Source organism: Acipenser ruthenus, chromosome 49 (assembly GCF_902713425.1).
Source record: "Acipenser ruthenus chromosome 49, fAciRut3.2 maternal haplotype, whole genome shotgun sequence".
Classification (NCBI taxonomy): Eukaryota; Metazoa; Chordata; class Actinopteri; order Acipenseriformes; family Acipenseridae; genus Acipenser; species Acipenser ruthenus.
This window is the reverse complement of record NC_081237.1, coordinates 6,340,474-6,359,271: the sequence shown is the minus strand read 5'-3', so window position 1 is coordinate 6,359,271 and position 18,798 is coordinate 6,340,474. Positions and strand designations below refer to the sequence as shown.

The following is an 18,798-nucleotide window of genomic DNA, read 5'->3' as shown; positions in this document are numbered from 1 at the left end:
TATTTTGAAGATGATTTTCTTTCATTTCAAATGTGCAGATATCTGAAATATGCCGGATTAAAGGCTTCCTGGTACTTCCTGTTTTGTAGGTCACTTTCACTTCATTTGACACAATGCAGTCGGATCAGTAAAGCAGTGTTTACGACTCCTGCAGGCTGAAACATAAGTAGGTGGTAGGAGGTGACATCACCGACTAGAAAAGGGATGGTCAATCTCAGAGTTAACATTTTCTTAAAAGTGGCGATTACTTTTTTTTTTAACTCGGCTAGTATGTTTTACCACTATTAGGAAGAGCGTGAAGATATCCTGTTTTATTAAGCAAAAGTTTGTCATGTGTTCTTGTAATAAATTACAACTCAGACCACGATGTTTAAAAATATAACCCACAATCCTTTTATTGCCAAAGATGTTTCCGATACAAAATGTAAAAAGAAAAATATGATGGGCAATAAAAGAGGCAGTACAGTTTCAAATGTATGTGCCCAAACTTAACGAAACCGCAGTAATCTCTTCATTTTTCCAAGAAATACACGATTGTTTATTTCCCGAATAAAAAGGACGCACGCTGAAGGAAAAGCCTCAGTATGACTTGTACAGCTCAACCCAGGCGAGTTTTTACCTTTTAAAAAACGAATAACAATAATTATTAAAATAAAATACAAATTGGCCAATTCACAGGTCTGGAGGCCTTCGTTCAGGTGCTTCCTGAATTTGATTCATAATTCTCAAAAATTCCGTTGGTGTCTTTTTTTTATTTTTTTAAAGAGACAGTGTTTTCAAGTCTGACACTGAAGCTGAGATACAGTACACACATTCTTTACTTACTAGTTAGTGGCAAGTAAAAAAAAAAGCTACAAGCATACAAGTTCACAAAATATATATATAAAAAAAACAGTTTACAAAAATTGGTTATACATAAATATAGCCAAGGCTGTTTACAGTGCAGAAACCACTGTGTTCAAATACCATTAGCACTGTAGGTTACTGAGCACAACAGAGTTAGCAACCCACTCTACTTTGCTGAATAGGCTTTCTCTGGGCAGGGGGTGAGGTTTGCATTACCACTGGGGTGTAGGTGTAGAAAGACAGGCCAGGCTTTTCAGCGAAGGGCCATCTGAGAGAATTTGAATACTGCGTTTAAAGCTGAGAGAGCAGAAAACCGCTTTGCACGGCACACCAGGGGAGACTTGGGGTTTGATACAGCAAAGTGGTCTCAAACTAGGTCTCCTGGAAGCAGGTTTCAAGCCGCTGTTCCTGAAAGTGGCTTCATGTTCCCTCAGGTTAAGAATAAACCCAATCCTTAATCTTAATTCAGGCCGATAATAAAAACTTAGATTTTCACAGCTTTGTAATATTACAAAACTAGTACAAAACACAACTTACAGAATTAGATTTTTGAACCATTTAAAAAAAAAAAAAAAAACAGTTTAATGCTAAAAAATATAATTTTCTGAGCAAAACCGCAGAATAAACACAAACGGTACCCCACTCCCTAAAAAAAAAGAAAGACTACTTCTCAGGCTAGCGCTGTATGATTCAGCAACCATGTTGACAACAACAGAGATCTACAGTTCATTAAAAAATATACAGTTTTATTAATTTTTTTATAAAGCAGGTTTTAATTGGCCGTTGGCATAAAAACACAGTTAAAAAAACAAACAAAAAAAAGTTAAAAATATAACAACAAACATTAAAAAACAAACAAAACAAGCCCTAATAGAAAATGTCACTCTTAGCTGCAATCAAAATGAAACTGTGAGGCTGCATTTCCAATCCCAGTGCTCAGTGGAGCTTCGAGTTATTTAGCACCATTGTTCTTTTATATAAAGAAACACACCTGATACAATACTATTCAGTGAGGTTGGACGTTTTAGTGCAGTTTCTGCATGCGTGCGTGTTTATCTGAATGGGTGTGTGAGAGAACTAGAGGAATAAATATGACTGAATGTTAATGGACACGTACGTGCGTGCATATTAAAATTAAAATAAATTAAAGCTGTTTGTAATAAAACTAAATGGGCCTTGTGGATCTTCTGTAAATTACTGTTGGACTGCATAGTAACCCAATAGCACCCTCTGCTGCACGAAAGCAGCGTTACAGCGGGTTTACAGTAGCAGTTTCGGAGCGTTTGAGCTTATACAGTGAAATGGGGTGAGGTAAAGATACACCACACGCAAACACAAAAAAAGGTGCACTAAAACTGTGGTTTGACAAGAGATGATGTGTAACAGTACGAGCCAGTTATTGCACATGTTAGGAACATTTGCATTTTAAAACCTGAAATGTAGTTTTCGCATTGCAGTCCTTCGTGTGAACATTTTTTTTTTTTTTTTTTTTTTTTTTTTTTTATAATACATTTTTAGATTACACAGAATACTGAATGGAGCAGAGAAACCTTTGACATTGCACCTTGAACCCCAGGGTCTGAACCCGCCCCCCGCAGCCCCCATCATTACAGTAAAGAGGGCAAAAATCTGGGCCACATATACACAGCATGAAATGGGAACAATGCACGTTTTCAAGAAATCAACAGAGGTAATCTGTTTTTCTGGCATTGCTCCTGTGAAATAGAGGACTTCCATTCATACAGCGCCCTTCATCCACAAAAGCAATGTAAGAATTGTACAACCGCATCATGAATTGAGAACATGCACCCCAACCCCCAGCCCCCTTAGATATTCCAGTGGGAACCACAGAAAGGCGACTGGGGGGTCATTGTAGCAGTAATCCCATTTTAACTAAACGGGTTGCCACTAGAAAGTGTGAATATTACAGTTAAAACTGAGGATTTGTGGCCCAAACCAAGCTGCCCTCCTATTATTCAACTGGAGTACTGAGATCCGAGTTGTAAAAATCTGATTTCTTTTTTTAAATTTCAGCTTCTCCGACGTGTTTCTTTATTCTAACACTTGTGTGTCTAACGAGCGGGGAGAGGCATGGCGGGGAGGGCGGCTGCGTCCTGGATCTCTAATGCAGGTGGATGTGCAGTTTGATTCGGAGCGCGTCCCCGATCTCTCCCAGCAGGTAGTCTGCGTCGTGCTCGTCCTCCAGCTCACGCAGCTCCCGAGGCCCGAACAGGGGCACGCTGGCGATCTCCAGGCGGTACGTCCCGGGGCTGGGGGTCTTGCGTCCCAGTCGCAGCACGCTCTTGCCGTCGCGCCGCTGCAGGATGCGGAAGTGGGCGCCCTGGTTGCCGTGGGAGATGACGTAGCGCACGTGGTGCTCCAGGGGTTCGATGGCGGGCAGCAGTTCCAGGATGGGCTCCTTGTTCTGCAGCGCGGCCAGGCTCAGGTTCAACGGGATCGAAGACTCTGTGTCCACGCTGGCCAGGCTCAGCCGGGGCTCCTGGGAAAGGAACACCGAGAACGCCCAATCAAAAAGCTGCCCATGTTTCCGTTGAACGGCAACGCCCAATCAAAACCGCTGCCCACATTCCCACAGAACAGCAAAGCCCAATAAAAACACTGCCCGCATTCCCACAGAACAGCAACACCCCAATCAAAACCCTGCCCTCGCACCAGCCAGGCGCAGCAGGGCGGGCTGGTTCAGTTACCTGCTCGATGCCGTTGTCGTCCAGGCTGCGTCTCTGCCGGCCCTTCTTGTTGTAGTTGCCGTTGATCTTGCACTCGTAGCAGCCCTCGGTGGACAGGGTACTCTCGTCATCCTCCTCGGGCTGGGGGGAGAGGTACTGACCCTGGCCCTGGCCCTGACCCTGACCCTGGCCGAACCCAAAGCCGGCGATGCAGTGTCTGTGACAGCAGAGAGGGTGAGGGGGTCAGCACTGAGAAACTTTGATACGGCCCAATCGCAAAGACAGAACATCGATTATGATTCTCTCCAAAACAGCACTGTTGAGTTTCAGGACTCTGCAGATTCAACTATGAATGACACTTTATCTCTGATCTCCCTCTCTAGGGATGCACATTCCCTGTGAAGGTCAACAATGAACCGTCTGTGACGTTTTCTATCTGGGCAAAAGGTCTGCTTAATGAGAGGCGCCCTACACACAATGCATTAACTTACAAATCCCCAAACTGATACTGCAGCTCGGAACTACTGTTAAACACTACTGGACTGTCAGATGTAGCTGTCAGTTGCATGCACAGGACCTGCACACAGGATAATTAGTGACGAGTATTAACTGTTATAATGCTAATGTGGCCCCCGCTCTCCGCGGCACTCACCCCTGCCCTGCTCTGAAGAATCCGCCAGGGCAGCCACACAGGTAGCCCCCGTCAGTGTTGGAGCAGCCGTAGCTGCAGGGGTTGCCCCCCATTGAGCACTCGTTCACGTCCTGGCAGCTCGCCATGCCCTGGTCAAAGTCGAAGCCAGACGGGCACACACACTTATAGCTGCCCAGCGTGTTGTAGCAGGAGGCAGAGCCACAGGACTGCTGGTTTGAGCACTCGTTCTCATCTGGGGGAGAGAGGGAGAGGCAGCTGTTAAGCGAGGATTTGCACAGCTAGCTTTGTATAGTCTTTGTGTAGCAGGTAGGTCGGCCCCACTCACCCACGCACTGGTTCCACTGGTAGTGCTGCATGTAGCCCTGGGGGCAGCCGCAGCGGAAGCCCCCCATCATGTTCTGGCAGCCGTGCTGGCAGCGGTGATTACCGCCACACTCGTCCACATCTAGAGGGGGGAGGGGAGACGGGTCAGGAATAGCCTGACAATCAATACAATTTCTATCGCCGTAAGATCTTCACAACATTCCATAGAAATAAATATTATGTATTGCCACGTGTAAAGATTTAAAACACTATCCGATAGGGAGGACATGCAACACTGTGCATTACGATCCTCGAAAGATCTGGTTACTGAATTCTAACAATTCCGAACGGAATTTTACAGTTTTAGAAATATTACAGTTAACTCTATGGAGTTCGAGAAGTTGCCCTGAAAAAAAAAACCCAAAACATATATGCATTATAAAATAGATACATAGATCGGAAACCTAACATGGTGCACACAGCGACTGGACGGGTTATATTACCTTACTGTAGTAAAGCAGTTGGGTTAAGCTTCAGCAAAACAAACAGTGGAGCTATGAAGTAGGAAGTGGCTGTACCTTCACATTCATGTCCAGTCCCGTCCAGTGAGAAGCCCTTCTCACACTCACAGCTGTAGCTGCCCGGTGAGTTCTGGCAGCTCCCCTTAGAGCCACACACGCTGGACTTGCCATTGCACTCGTTGTTATCTGGAGAAGAAGGAAGACACAGCAGCCTTTAAAGCCTCTGTTTGACCTGCAGGGTCTCTCTAATCGCTAAATCAAGATTAAGGCTTCCAGCAGCTCTGTCCTAAAGATGATCTACAATACGCTGCAATCTTGTCTGGAAAATAACTGCCTTCTCATCGTGCACAAATCAAGTTCCGACGCCAAACAAAATGGCCTGCGAGTCAACTCAAAGCATTGCATATGAACTGCGTGCTTTTCCATTTTGGCACAGGATTGCAGCAGCACTTGTGTGTGTGTCTGTGTGTGTGGCTCTCTGTGCTCACCGATGCAGGCAGTCTGGTGCTGGGTGAAGCCGGGGGGGCACTTGCAGTTGAAGCCCCCGATGGTGTTCACGCAGAGGAACTGGCAGTTGTGCTGTTTGGTGGAGCACTCATCCAGATCTGTGAGGGGTCAGGACCGATGTCAACGTCAGGGGATAGGCAATAACATACAAAGCATGGCGTTGAAGCTCAGATCTGAAAACTGCACGCTATACCAGGGTATTATAACTTGTCGTGCTGGCGCAGGGCTCTTTACCTTTGCAGGTCTTGCCATCGGGCTGCATGATGTACCCTCTTGGGCAGGAGCACTGGTAGCTGCCCTCGCTGTTCTTACAGATGAAATTGCAAGGCTTCGGAGACTGGGCACACTCGTCCAAGTCTGAAATGAAGAGAGCCAGTGAATGAAACGTGGACCTGGAGCTGTGTAAGAGAGAGAAGCCTGTGAGCCCGCCTTACTTACCCACACAGGAGGTACTGGTGAGGTCGGTAGTGTAGCCCAGGTTGCAGTGGCAGCGGAAGGAGCCAATGGTGTTGATGCACTGGCCGTTCTTGCAGAGATTGGGAAGCACACGGCACTCGTCAATATCTGAAACAAAAGCGACAGGGATAGTCGGAGCAAGCTCACTTGGATTGGAGCATGCTTCTAGAAAATCTGAAATTGAAATTGAACCGCACTGCATAGGAAGCCTGTCCTTGAATTCTGATTATTGGCACAGACTTGTTTTTAGCTCGGAGATTCTGGTGGCTGGAGTTGCAAAGCAAGCAACAGCTGTGTCTCCTAAAAATCAGGCCACTGCAAGATTCCAGCAGGCAGAATAACCAGAGTTAAAAAAAAAACAAATCTGTGGTTCTTACCTCTGCCATCGGTGGTGTAGCCTGGCCCCAGAGGGCACAGCTTCTTGTACTGGGTAGTGCCAGGCAGAGGGCAGATCTCGCAGTGCGACCCCCAGCCGCGGCCCCCGTTGCAGCAGCACTCGGACTTGGTGACAGCGTTGCGGTTGGTGGAGGACTGCTGGCACATGACCTGGAGAATCTCGGTGAAGCAGAAACCCTGACGGTTATCTGGGGAGGCAATTGCATTAGTTATTTAACATGACGAACGGGAGACGGCGAAGCGCTGGCCAGGAGCGTTCCAGTGTCTGCAGATGGGGAGTGGTACTCACCGATGCACTCGGTGGCCGTGGAGCTGGGCTGGAAGCCGTCGTTGCAGTCGCACCGGTAGCTGCCGACCGTGTTGATGCAGCGCCCGTTCTTACAGATGCCCGGTTTTGTGCGGCACTCGTTCTCGTCTGCCAGGAAAACAAGCTCGGGTTAGATTTCTGGAAGGGTTCACAAAGCTTAGCCCTCCTCCAATGTAGTGGACTGACCGCCAATCTCTTGACTTCAAAGCATGGTTTTCAGCACTCCATCTTGTCACACCTGGGCATCTCCCACCCTGTCTAACCACTGTAGCTACTGCCGTCGTACGGATCATTGACTGTTTAAGACGCGTAACCATTCGAGACGAGCACTACAAAGCTTAATGACTCTCCTTGCTTTCTCAATGCAAAAAATGTACAAACAAGAAACCTTATGCACACTATCTTACACTATCTGGAGAAAACTGAGACACACACACACACACACAGGCCAATTCCCAGGATGACCCAGGAAGGCGTGTCCTTTTTGAACCTCCCGTAATACCTCCTCTACCGTGACCCCTCCCTAGAGCCCCCAACTCACCCATACAGCCCTCTCCATCCGGTCGGCGCTGCATGCCTGGGGGGCAGATGCACATGAAGGTGCCGATGAGGTTCTTGCACATCATCCCCTGAGACACGCAGTCATCGAGTCCATCCGAGCACTCGTCCTGGTCTGAGGAGAGACGGAGAGAGGGACTGAGTTCCATGCAGCGAGGCTGGGATAAAGAGACGTTTAACCGACAGGCCTCCAGAGCGCCCCTCTTACCTCGGCACATCCGGTTGTCGTCGCGCAGCACGTACCCGGCCGGGCAGGTGCACTCGTAGCCTCCGAAGGTGTTGATGCAGCGGAACGCGCACAGCAGAGGGTTCTGGGAGCACTCGTTGATGTCTGCGGACAGAGAGACAGGCAGGGTCAGGAGGACAGCGGGACGGCTCAGCAGCTCCTCCAGAAGAGGCGCAGGACTGCGCCCTGCGGATCTCTGAACACACTCACCCTCGCAGGTCATCATGGGCCCGGGTTCGAAGCCTTCGTCGCAGGCACACTCGAAGCCGCCCACCACGTTGCTGCAGGTCCCGTTTCCGCACGGGTTACCGATAGAGCACTCGTCGGTGTCTGGTGGCAGAGGAGGGGGTCAGACAAGCTCCGATGCAACACACACACACACACGCGCACGTTCAAATCAGTAACGCACTAGAAAAGAAAGATCAACAACCAGGAGCTGTGCTTTTCTGTCCTAGTCACCGTTGTTGCTGCTTGTGCAATTACAAGGAGCTTGTCGGTGGACCGTTTGGATGTGATGTCTGAGCCAGTGGCAGGCTGGCCCAGATCAATCTCCAAATTGAACAGCTCTCAGATATAAGGAGCTTTGACCTGGAAAACCCCTCAAAGCGGAAGCCCTCTCGCTTCCAATAGTGCCGGCACAAGCAGAACTGGGATAATCAAAATCTTTCTCTCCAGTAGAGATCCCTGTTCCTATTCCAGTCTAAGCTATTCTGTTTCCACTTTGCAGACGGGAAGCCTCACCGACGCAGTTGACCCCAGTGTAGTCCAGGCTGTATCCGAAGGGACACTCGCAGCGGAAGGATCCGTCCGTGTTGATGCAGATCCCGTTCACGCAGATCCCGGGGTTATCCAGGCACTCGTTCACGTCTGGAAGGGAGGGCAAAAACAAGTACCTCCGTCAGGGGGAAACTCACCCCAATAAACCCGCACCAGCCCCTGGGTAGTGTGTAACTGAGCAGTGCTAGATCACCATACCCAAGACTGCTATAAACATTCCAAGGTTCTACCACTGTCTCAAGGCTACTGCAACCTTCACACTAACTGCTCTGATATAACTAATACAAAGTCTACTGCGCTGTCATTCTGCAGCAGGGGTGTCCAATCCCGGTCCTGGAAGACAATTCCACTCCAGGTTTTACAGGTAAAATGATATCATTCACTATTTCAGGGTCTGGACTGAGGTTTAATTGGTTCAATTAAACAATTTAGAATAGGGTTGGAACAAAGACCAGGAGTGGAAGGGACCACTTTGGCCAATCTACAGCCTCTGTCTTTCTTGCGTACGAGGTTGCTGTCCTCTCCTGCAGGGATATCATTTTAATTTCCTCCTCCCTTACAGAAATAATAAATAGGAACGGATACATGTGTTCAATTTTAGCCCAGTTAAAATGCACGCGTCTGGTCTCCAGTGTGTAAGGCTGCTGCCCGCTGTTCTTGTGTATTAAGGCTCTCTGCTGTAAAGTCAGGGTGCCCGAGGGTACCCACCTTCACGGGTGTTTCCTTTGCCAATGATTGTTCCATGACCGTATGGGCAAAGGGCATGGAACGCAACTGAAAGAAAGAAAAAAAAAACAGAAAGGAAACTTTATTAGAAAAAGGAACAACGCTGCAGTCTGGGAGAGCTAAAATCCAATAAAACGTTTTTATTAAACAACGCCAGCAAGACTATCTTCTCATTGCCTTACTCCTTTTTTTTGTCCATCCTCTCTTTCCTGTTAATAGGGGGGAGTATTGTACTGTTATTTCTGTTTTTGGAAAAAAAATGAACCGAATAAAAAAAAAAAGGACAGCTATCTGGCTAGCAGGTGGTTTGACTGTGGGGGTCCCTGGATGGGCACGCACCTCCTTCCTGTGGGCACAGGTCGCAGGGGTCTCCCCAGCCCTCGCCCGGCATCGTGCTGCAGCAGCACTTGTCCTTGGTGGTGTTGAAAGCTTTCGGCACCGAGCACTTGCCAGCGTCAAATCGAGTGAAGCAGAAGCTCTGCCGGGTGTCTGCAGGGGGAAGAGTGTGGAAAACAAACAGAGGAAGGATTAGCAAACTCGCTGTGCAGTCCCACGCGGTGGATTGAAATTTAGCCTGTAGAACATTCTGCATGTGAAATTCTGCACTCTGTAATAATTAGGAATGTGGGATCATGTTTAGCAGTAACATGTTTTATCTCCGTGTGATTTACAATAGCAGGATGCTCGCAGATCGGGTACTAATTGCAGTTGGAGTGTTGCAGGACTCACCGAAGCAGCGGCGGCCGTTGTCGGACAGCACGAAGCCGGGCTGGCAGATGCACTGGAAGCTGCCGGGTGTGTTGGTGCAGGACCCAAACAGGCAGATATTGGGCTCTTCTTCACACTCGTCGATGTCTGCCAAGGAAAACAGCACTGTTAGCAGGCAACCCAGCCTGTCACACCAGGGTATCTCACACCCAGTCTAATCACTGTAGCTACTGCCGTCGTACGGATCACTGACGGTCTCAGATGTGTAACGAGCACGCTTAATTGATTAAGAGTTACAAGCAACTTGCATGCAAGGAGAGCACTAATATATCTGAGAAGGCTACAAAATATAAAAACGTTATTAAGACTATTATTATTATTATTATTAGTGAGGTTTCTAATCCCACTCGATGTTCTGACCTCACTATGTCTAAGCCTTGTGTAGCCCAAAAAAAACTAATGCAATGCTAAGACTCCAGTGTTTTGGAAGCAGTAACTCTGCAATGAAAAAAAAACACCTTTCATTAAAAGGCTAGCTCCACGGCGCGCACAGCGAGACTGTGTGCGCCTGTGTGTCTGGCGGCGCGCTCACCGTTGCAGTTGTCGTTCTGCACCTCGTACCCGGGGGGGCAGATACAGCGAAACGAGCCGTCCAGGTTCTGACAGGTCCCGGGGGAGCAGGTCCCAGGGAAACTGACGCACTCGTTGATATCTGCAGAGGGAACCAGGAGAAGATCTCTGATTAGAAAAACAGGCATGGAACTTCACGAGCGTTCCAGTTGAGAGCAGCCCGTGTGACGCGCTCGTCTTCAAAAGGAGTGCCGTACCGACGCAGTTCTTGCCGTCCGCGGTCAGCTCGTAGCCCTCTTGGCACAGACACTGGAAGGAGCCCAGGTTGTTGATGCACTGCCCGTTCCGACACACCTGCCCAATGAGAGCGGTGCACTCGTCCACATCTGCAAGAGACAGGACAGCAGCCAGCGGTTATTCAGAGTGCATATCTACAGCATACACCAGTGCCATTTAAATAGCTTGCAAAACAAAATAAATGACGCGGATCTGCTGTGCCTGGTCACACATATCGATGCCTTTCATTCACATTTAGGATTGGAACTCTACTTCAGAACTGTCTGTGTCTCAGTGTTCTTAGAACATTCATCTGCAAGTCAGCTTTCAAACTTAAACAGCGACATTGTTTCTAGCATGCCATCTGAAGAAAGCGGAAGATGAAACATTGTAGCTAATTATTAAAACAGTGCGTTTTCAGTTGATCAATTGCTTTTCTTCTTCGTAAAGTCTTTCTAGCGATGCATGAGTATCCTGTTGGATCCTTGGACAGAGAGCTGTGCGCTGGGTTTCAATGCTCTGTATCGATGGATACATGTATATACTGTATATATTGTTTAAAGATTCTTCAGCGATAACAAGGCGCATCTGTTATCCACAGTGTTACTAGAGGCTAGTGCTCTCCGTACCCATGCAGTCGTTGTTGTGAGTCAGCTCGAAGCCAGGGAAGCACAGGCAGTTGTAGGAGCCCACTGTGTTCTTACAGGTACCGTTTCCACAGTGCTGCCTGTCGCACTCGTCAATATCTGCGGAGGGAGAGAGAGAAACACAATCACTATAAAACCTCCCTTATTGAGACCCTGCAGCCTATATCTACCTCCCCTTCTCAAACCCCTCAGCTTAAACCAGCCCCAGCCCGGCTCCACTGCCCTATCACTCCTCCTAACTGCCGGCTGCTGGTGTACAGAGCTGTGTGGCGGCTGGGCTGTGTTCTTACCCATGCACATGGTCTGGTCCGCAGTGGCCTTGAAGCCATTGTGACAGAGACACCTGTAGCTGCCCTGCGTGTCGATGCACTCGCCGTGGCTGCATGCGTTGGGGATCTCCTGACACTCGTTGCGATCTGCGGGGAGAGAGAGAGCGAACGGGAGAGGTAAAGACAGAGACCCGGAGACCCGGAGAGGAATGGGTTTGATTTGGGGTCCAGCCCCTGGCACTCACCCACACAGGCACCGCTGGGGGACAGTTTGAAGCCAGGAGAGCACTCGCAGCGGTAGCTCCCGGGGATGTTGATGCAGTTGGCGTTTCGCTGGCACAAGTTGTCCCCGTTGTTACACTCGTCAATATCTGCAGAGGGAAAGAGCAGGTCAAGACAGGCAGCTCCACTCTCGATAGCCTCATTGAACCCTTTCAGTCCTTATCTTAACACCGAAAGAAACGTTGACAAGCGACCGAGGTTTCTGTATCGTAGTGACAAAAGCCAAGTAAGAATTATATCAGCTGTGACTACAAACATGTTTTGACATTCCTTGACTGCAATCATACAAGTTATTTTTCAATATGCGGGGTTCTTAAACTACTGACGGGACATCTGTATTTCTCCTGTCCTATTCTCAAAAAAGGAGTTTTTTAATTATATTACTTAATTTCGTATTCTTCAGCTCGACAGAAACAATGCAGGCCTGACTGAGGGTTTAAGCACAGGCCCTGGTTAAATGGAAAAGCTCGACGGCTCCAATCCGACCCCGTGATCCAGACGCCCAGCCTCACCTTCGCAGACGAGCAGGATGTTGTTGTAGCTGAATCCCATGGGACACTCACAGCGGAAGCTGCCGATCTGATTGATGCACACGCCGTTGGCACAGATTCCAGGGATCTCACGGCACTCGTCGATATCTGCAGCGGCAGCCGTGAAAACAACATCAGTCACGATTAAAAAAAAAAAAAAAAAAAGTTTAATTTTTTTTTTATGAATACCACTGTGACTTACCAATTGGTTTTCCAGTGTGGATGTCAATGATAAAGCCTGGAGCCTGGTTCCCACAGAGAAGCTGATACTCGGCTGCAAATGAACAGAGACAGGGTTAGAGAAGAGGCAGAGAATACATGGATAGAATTAACACAATACAGGGATAGAATTAACACAATACTGGTGGCAGGACAGTAAAAAAAATAAATAAATACATGAGCGATTCTTTCAATAGATTAGCAAGTCAGGTTTCAGCTCCTTGAAAAAGCAGTACCTTTATACGGTATGCGTAATGACTTCTTTTAACAGTTTCATGAAACGCAAAAAGGGGTCACCATGACCTAGAATCTTAAGCGTTGACCTAGATGTCCAGGCCAAGTTGTGTATTGTTTGCTGACAGGGACCGCGATAGGCTGGAACTTGGAAGGAGGGTCGGTGGCTAGCTAGCGTGACTCTCATGGCTCGTGTCACTTACTGGTGGCGGGGGTGGGGCAGGACTCGCAGGGCTTGTTCCACGCTTTGCCCACGTTGTAGGAGCAGCAGCACATCTTCTTGGTCATGTTGAAGGAGAGCTCGTTCTCACACGTGTCGTTGAAGTTACGGTAGCACACGCTCTTCCTCATGTCTGCAACACAAGACACGAAGACAGGAGGGAGAGGGAGACAGAGAGAGACCTCCGTCAGGGACCACTAGACACACGGGCTTACAGACACACCGATGGCTCTGACAGGGTTCCAGTCGTGAGTGGACAGTTTTATAATAATGATCTTTACTTTACCTCTACAACCTCAGGATCCCCTTGTAAATGACGCCTTGGTCTCAATATGTAAATCTCCTGGTTAAATAAATGAATAAATAAATGGTTCTCTCCCTCTCCCGCCTGTACCCACACAATAGTTCTGTCTTCCTAATGCAATGGTCCTTTCCAATACACGCTTATTAAACCGCTTCCCACTGTACTCCCCAACAGCCCTTTGCAGTAGTTGCAATAGTGGATGCTATCTCCCAATACTGCCCACCCCTTTGTCCAGGGCCCCTATGGCCTTACGTACCCATGCAGTTGTTGCCCCCGTTGACCTGCATGTACTCCGGAGGGCAGACGCAGGTGTAGTTGCCCAGCGTGTTGTAACAGGTGCCAGGGCCACAGATCCCAATGTGGACTGTGCACTCGTCAATATCTGCAAAAACAGAACGTCCCCAACGCATTAACACCATATTCAGCTAGAAAAGTACCAGCGTGTCTGTAGCTACTGTTTTACAAGCTGTTAAACACTCCCAGTGAGTCCCAGTATCTACATGCTAGTGTCAGTCTCTTCCAGGGTACAGAATCATATTCAAATACGCATGATGAACAGCATAGCATATTATGCCCTGCAATAGAGATTATACATACAACTGCGTAAATCAGGGTCTAAAAGAATATCATTCTGCAATCAGCCAGTCCCCCTAGTCTCTCCAGTTTCTTCTAAATCCTCCGGCCCCCCTCTCTCCCCAGTTCCCCTCTCTCCAGCCCCCCTACAGCCTCCCTTTCCCTAGCCCCCCCTCTCTCCAGCCCCCCTCCAGCCTCCCTTTCCCTAGCCCCCCCCTCTCTCCAGCCCCCCTACAGCCTCCCTTTCCCTAGCCCCCCCCTCTCTCCAGCCCCCCTACAGCCTCCCTTTCCCTAGCCCCCCCTCTCTCCAGCCCCCCTACAGCCTCCCTTTCCCTAGCCCCCCCTCTCTCCAGCCCCCCTACAGCCTCCCTTTCCCTAGCCCCTCTCCGCCCAGCCCCTCACCCTCGCAGATGCGGGTCTCCTCGTTGAGGTGGTAGCCGGCCGGGCACTCGCACTGGAAGCTGCCGAAGGTGTTGACGCAGTTCCCTCCCTGGCACAGGCCTGGCAGCTCCTGGCACTCGTCGATGTCTGCGGCACAAATGCAGGGTCAGCTGTGACATCACCAGGACTGGAGAGGACTCTCCCTCCCAGTCACAACTTACCCTCTACTCATAACCAGGGCTGCTGTGCTTGGTTAATCCCAATGGGAGCAGGCAGGGGAATGCATTGTCCATATACTGGTATGTGTTGTAAGGCTACTTATATTCATTTTCATAGCGTAGCCCTAAGCATTTGATCTATTTAAGACACACAGTGTAAACAGGAGTAGGTCTAACTGTGTACATGCATTTCTTTCTTTCAAGTGAACACCCCTGTGGAGGCTTGATGGTCTATTCCACTGATAGCATTCAATATGGAGGTGACTAGTAAAACTGCAAGATCTGGGGGAGTATCCGTGACGTCAACAACCCGTAATACTATTTTACAGACATATGAAATATTTAGTTTAAATATATTACTGCTTTCTTTTCTATTACTGTAGTAAAATACTCATGGCAGTCAGACCGATAAGCTGTGCTGCTGAATCCCAATGACACGAGCCTTGCCTGAGCTGCGCACTCACCCTCCAAGATGACAGTGATGGGGTTGGGGCGGAATCCCTCTCCTCCGGGGCACAGCGTCTTGTACTCCGCTGGAAGGGAGAGGAATGGGTTGAATCGGGACACTTTTTAATGAGGTTTTTTTAAATGTGTGCTGTACAAGATTCTGCAGCACAGAAACAGATCATGTCAAGTATTCTGTTGCATTCTGTTATATATTTTTTCTGTGTGAAGCGCTTTGGGATCCTTGTGATGAAAGGCACTATAGAAATGTGAATGGTATTGTATTTGATATTGGAGAGTATTTCGCACATGAGGCAGTGCAGTCAGAGTGAGTCAGGTATTCTATTGCATACGGTGTAATAGATCCGATATGTAATAGTGGAGGGTATGTCACACATGTGGGTACGTACTGGAGTTGACAAGGGGGCACAGTTCACAGGGGTTTCCCCAGGCACCCCCAAGGGAGCAGCAGCAGGATGCCCGGGTGACCCCAACACCAATCTCCGCGCTGCAGGAAAGACCGCCGTCACCGCGTGTCAGTGTGTCCAGGAAGCAGTTCCCAACACGCGTGTCTGAGAGAGAGAGAGAGGGGGGAGAGAGAGAGGGAGGAAGAGGGAGGGAGGAAGAGGGAGAGGGAGAAGAGAGAGAGAGAGAGGATTAGCATTTAGACTCTCATTCAAACAAAACCCCTGCAGGATTGGACACTTTTAACAGCTAGCAGCTTCACTACAGAAGTAGTGAAGACCTTCACAGGCGAAATACTGTAACAGCATATCTTAATGTTCAATTCAGCCTCACTGCTACTTTTCTGATTAACGTGTGCAAAACAATGAACTGCACTTCTGTGACTTCTAGGCAGGTATTATAATAAGCTTCTGGGTAATAGGAAAGACAATCTAACAATACTATTTCGAAATGTATGTTTAATTCTGAACTCATCCCCCCCTTCCCCTTCCTCTAGCACTGTAAGGATGTATCAGTGCTGCACTACCAAACCCCTCCAGCGAGAGGCGCTCTTACCAACACAGCCCACCCCGGTGGGGTTGAGCTCGAAGTCTGGGGGGCAGTTGCACAGGTAGCTGCCCGGGGTGTTCACACACAGACCGTTGATGCAGTTCACAGGGTCGGCACATTCATTGACATCTGAAACAGAGCGAGAGAGAGACAGCCAGGAACACGGTTAGGGTACCAGTGTCGCCCATGCAGTATGTTATAGCCTATATAGCCTAAAACAAATCTGAATGTTATGCACAATGTATTCTGCTGAAGTTCAAGCATAACACCTGAAAGGTAAAAGCATGTCAATTCAAACATGGTCAGTAAGTAGCATACATATACACTGAAAAAGCTAAGTATAGAGATAGACTTGGCGGTCCAGTGGTTAAAGAAAAGGGCTTGATACCAGGAGGTAGCCGGTTCTAATCCCGGCTCAGCGGCTGACTCGCTGTGTGTGACCCTGAGGAAGTCACTTAACCTCCTTGTGCTCTGATCTTCGGATGAGACGTAAAACCAAGGTCCTATTGTAAGTGACTCTGCAGCAGGTGTTGATGCATAGTTCACCCCCTAGTCTCTGTAAGTCGCTTTGGATAAAAGCGTCTGCTAAATGACTCATTAATAATAATAATAATAATAATAATAATAATAATAATAGAGAAAGACAGGAATAATGCATGAGGGTGAATGGCATAGCATGACTAATCTGTTAACATTGCCACTAGGCTTAATGTTCTGTGAGCAGCTGGATGTAGAACAGGGTAATGATTCATGTGGGAAAACCTCCTCATTAGACCTGAGACATCTGGGATCAATTGCACAGATACAGAGGTCCCACGGAAGGATGCTCAATGTAAAGGGTAACCATTGTACAGGCAGTTAAACCAGTAACAGGTGAGAGGTGTCCCCCGGCAAATAGGAATCCTGTTCTTACATTCATGTTGCATTCTTTTGGAATGCAATATGAATGGCAAGTTCTGGATTGCTCTTCTAAACAAAATGGCTTAGTCAACAAGAATGGCTAAAGTAGATGTTTTTTGCATTCTTTTTCAGTGTGTTGAATAGTGAAGGGTACAGGTGGTCTGGACTCACCTGTGCAGTTTCCTCCGCTGCGGTCCAGCTCATACCCGTCGTCACAGATACACCTGAACATGGCCGGCAGGTTCTGACAGGTGCCGAACACACAGATGTTCTGGAAGGTGCACTCGTCGATGTCTGGGGGAGGGGGAGAGAGAGAAAGCACATGCAGGAATTCACTGAGCAGGTGAGCGCGACTGAAGGGCAACATCTGTTAGCATGCAGCCCTCATGTTGCACAGCTAAGCATTGAGGCCATCACTTTCAAGATATACACCATAGGAGGCTTGAAGAGTATACAGCTTCTCAGGTGTCTCGGTGCACAGGCAGCTGGTGTGATTGCAGCACGCTCTGCTCTGTTTCGGAAAAGCAAACTTGAAAAGGGCTTGCAAGAGACTCACCCTGGCAGGCCTTGCTGTCCTCGGTTGGGGTGAAGCCCATCTCACACTCGCAGCGGTACCCCCCGGGCGCGTTCAGGCACTGCCCGTTCTCACACAGGTTCACATTGTCCGCACACTCGTCCACGTCTGGGGGAGAGGGAGAGGGGTGGGAGTAAGCAAAGGCGGGTTTGAGGAAAGAAGCAATTTGTTGGTGCCGGGAGACTTTTACTAGTAAAAATAATGAAGTATTCCCACTTTTACGCTTTTGTTAAAAAGTTTACCTACAGAACTATTAGAAAACTCAACTCTTTAATTACCCTGTAATTACAAATGTGTTGCTATTTAGCTACGTGTATAATTACAACAAGAAAGATATAAGGTACTAAAACTTGACTCCAATTTCATTTGCACGTGTGCAGTTCAGAAATGGACTCCTATTGCGTAGCAGTTTCACCTATTCCAGGTTTTGCTACTAGCTTGATTAGCCACAGTGTATCGTTAACAAGCTCAGGTGTGTCTTACTAAACTCATAGTAAATCCAGGAATGGATCACACTGCTATGCAGTGGGAGTCTTATTTCCCTCCCTGCAGTAATTGTAATTACATTTCCTAAAGCTGTCCCACCCTTGCCCCCACCAGTAAGGGGCGCTCCTTACCTGAGCAGAAGAAGCCGTCCCCGCTGAAGCCGTCCTTGCAGGCACAGCGGTAGGAGCCGGGGGTGTTGTGGCAGTTGGCATTGGCATTGCAGTTGTGCTCTTCAGTGGAGCATTCATCCACGTCTGCAAAACAACACAAGAAAGATCAGCACAGTGCTAAAGAATTCCTTCACCCCAATGCAACAAATAAGTGTTGCAGAGAATGCATGCTTTTGCTAATGAAGTAATAATTTTCCTACCTTATTGCATACGTAAGGCTATGGCCAAAAGTTTAGCATCACCCTATAGAATTAACTAATTTTCATAAAGGTCGAATGAATCCTGCTGAATAATGTTACGTTAACATACTGAATTACATACCGCTTTATAGTTTTGCATATAAAAAGTGACACATTTTACATTTCAAAATCTATCATGAAACACTGTACTGCTATTATAGCTTCTGGCAGACTTTTGCGATATCATTTTGTAGTTTCTTTGATGATGTCTATGTCTCAATCCTAAAATTCTTGGTGATGCAAATCTTTTGGCCATAGCTGTATATTTCCACGCCATTGCTTCCCCATTCAGGTATTTTGATCTCCATGCTGCCCAAATCTAGCCCTCCCCATGCCCACCTCACTTACCCACACACTTGAGCCCGTCCCCTACCCAGCCATCGCGGCACCGACACTTGAAGCTCCCTGGCACGTTCACACACGCGGCGTGCATGTCGCAATTGTGCGCCCCGATCTCACACTCATCGATATCTGAAACGGAAACACAGACGACGCAATCAGTTTCGCTATTTTATTTTTCCAGCCAGCGCACAGCAGAAGGAGGCTGTTATAATAAATCCAGCATAGTCTAGGCTGAG

The 18,798-nt window shown here is 48.1% G+C and overlaps 1 protein-coding gene across 3 annotated transcripts in view; it reads right to left on the bottom strand.

Moving 5' to 3' along the window:
- Positions 1–369: 369 nt before the first annotated feature.
- The window catches only part of LOC117401413 (fibrillin-2-like), a 57,077-nt gene continuing 38,648 nt past the window's right edge, over positions 370–18,798 (bottom strand). For all 3 annotated transcript variants that reach the window (XM_059015266.1, XM_059015268.1, XM_059015267.1), the window contains exons 32-65: positions 18,569–18,691; positions 17,943–18,065; positions 17,308–17,433; positions 16,923–17,045; positions 15,858–15,980; positions 15,248–15,409; positions 14,858–14,926; positions 14,197–14,322; positions 13,478–13,603; positions 12,901–13,050; positions 12,447–12,518; positions 12,227–12,352; positions 11,678–11,803; positions 11,454–11,579; positions 11,146–11,262; positions 10,498–10,626; positions 10,263–10,382; positions 9,692–9,817; positions 9,302–9,451; positions 8,945–9,010; positions 8,201–8,326; positions 7,670–7,789; positions 7,442–7,564; positions 7,217–7,348; positions 6,658–6,783; positions 6,350–6,556; positions 5,955–6,080; positions 5,751–5,873; positions 5,498–5,614; positions 5,067–5,195; positions 4,511–4,630; positions 4,186–4,417; positions 3,555–3,750; positions 370–3,346 (exon numbers count right to left, since the gene is read on the bottom strand). In XM_059015266.1, coding sequence (XP_058871249.1) covers positions 2,969–3,346; positions 3,555–3,750; positions 4,186–4,417; positions 4,511–4,630; positions 5,067–5,195; positions 5,498–5,614; positions 5,751–5,873; positions 5,955–6,080; positions 6,350–6,556; positions 6,658–6,783; positions 7,217–7,348; positions 7,442–7,564; positions 7,670–7,789; positions 8,201–8,326; positions 8,945–9,010; positions 9,302–9,451; positions 9,692–9,817; positions 10,263–10,382; positions 10,498–10,626; positions 11,146–11,262; positions 11,454–11,579; positions 11,678–11,803; positions 12,227–12,352; positions 12,447–12,518; positions 12,901–13,050; positions 13,478–13,603; positions 14,197–14,322; positions 14,858–14,926; positions 15,248–15,409; positions 15,858–15,980; positions 16,923–17,045; positions 17,308–17,433; positions 17,943–18,065; positions 18,569–18,691 — 4,664 coding nt within the window. In that variant the 3' untranslated portion in view covers positions 370–2,968. The remainder of the gene's footprint in view (positions 3,347–3,554; positions 3,751–4,185; positions 4,418–4,510; positions 4,631–5,066; positions 5,196–5,497; positions 5,615–5,750; positions 5,874–5,954; positions 6,081–6,349; positions 6,557–6,657; positions 6,784–7,216; positions 7,349–7,441; positions 7,565–7,669; positions 7,790–8,200; positions 8,327–8,944; positions 9,011–9,301; positions 9,452–9,691; positions 9,818–10,262; positions 10,383–10,497; positions 10,627–11,145; positions 11,263–11,453; positions 11,580–11,677; positions 11,804–12,226; positions 12,353–12,446; positions 12,519–12,900; positions 13,051–13,477; positions 13,604–14,196; positions 14,323–14,857; positions 14,927–15,247; positions 15,410–15,857; positions 15,981–16,922; positions 17,046–17,307; positions 17,434–17,942; positions 18,066–18,568; positions 18,692–18,798) is intronic.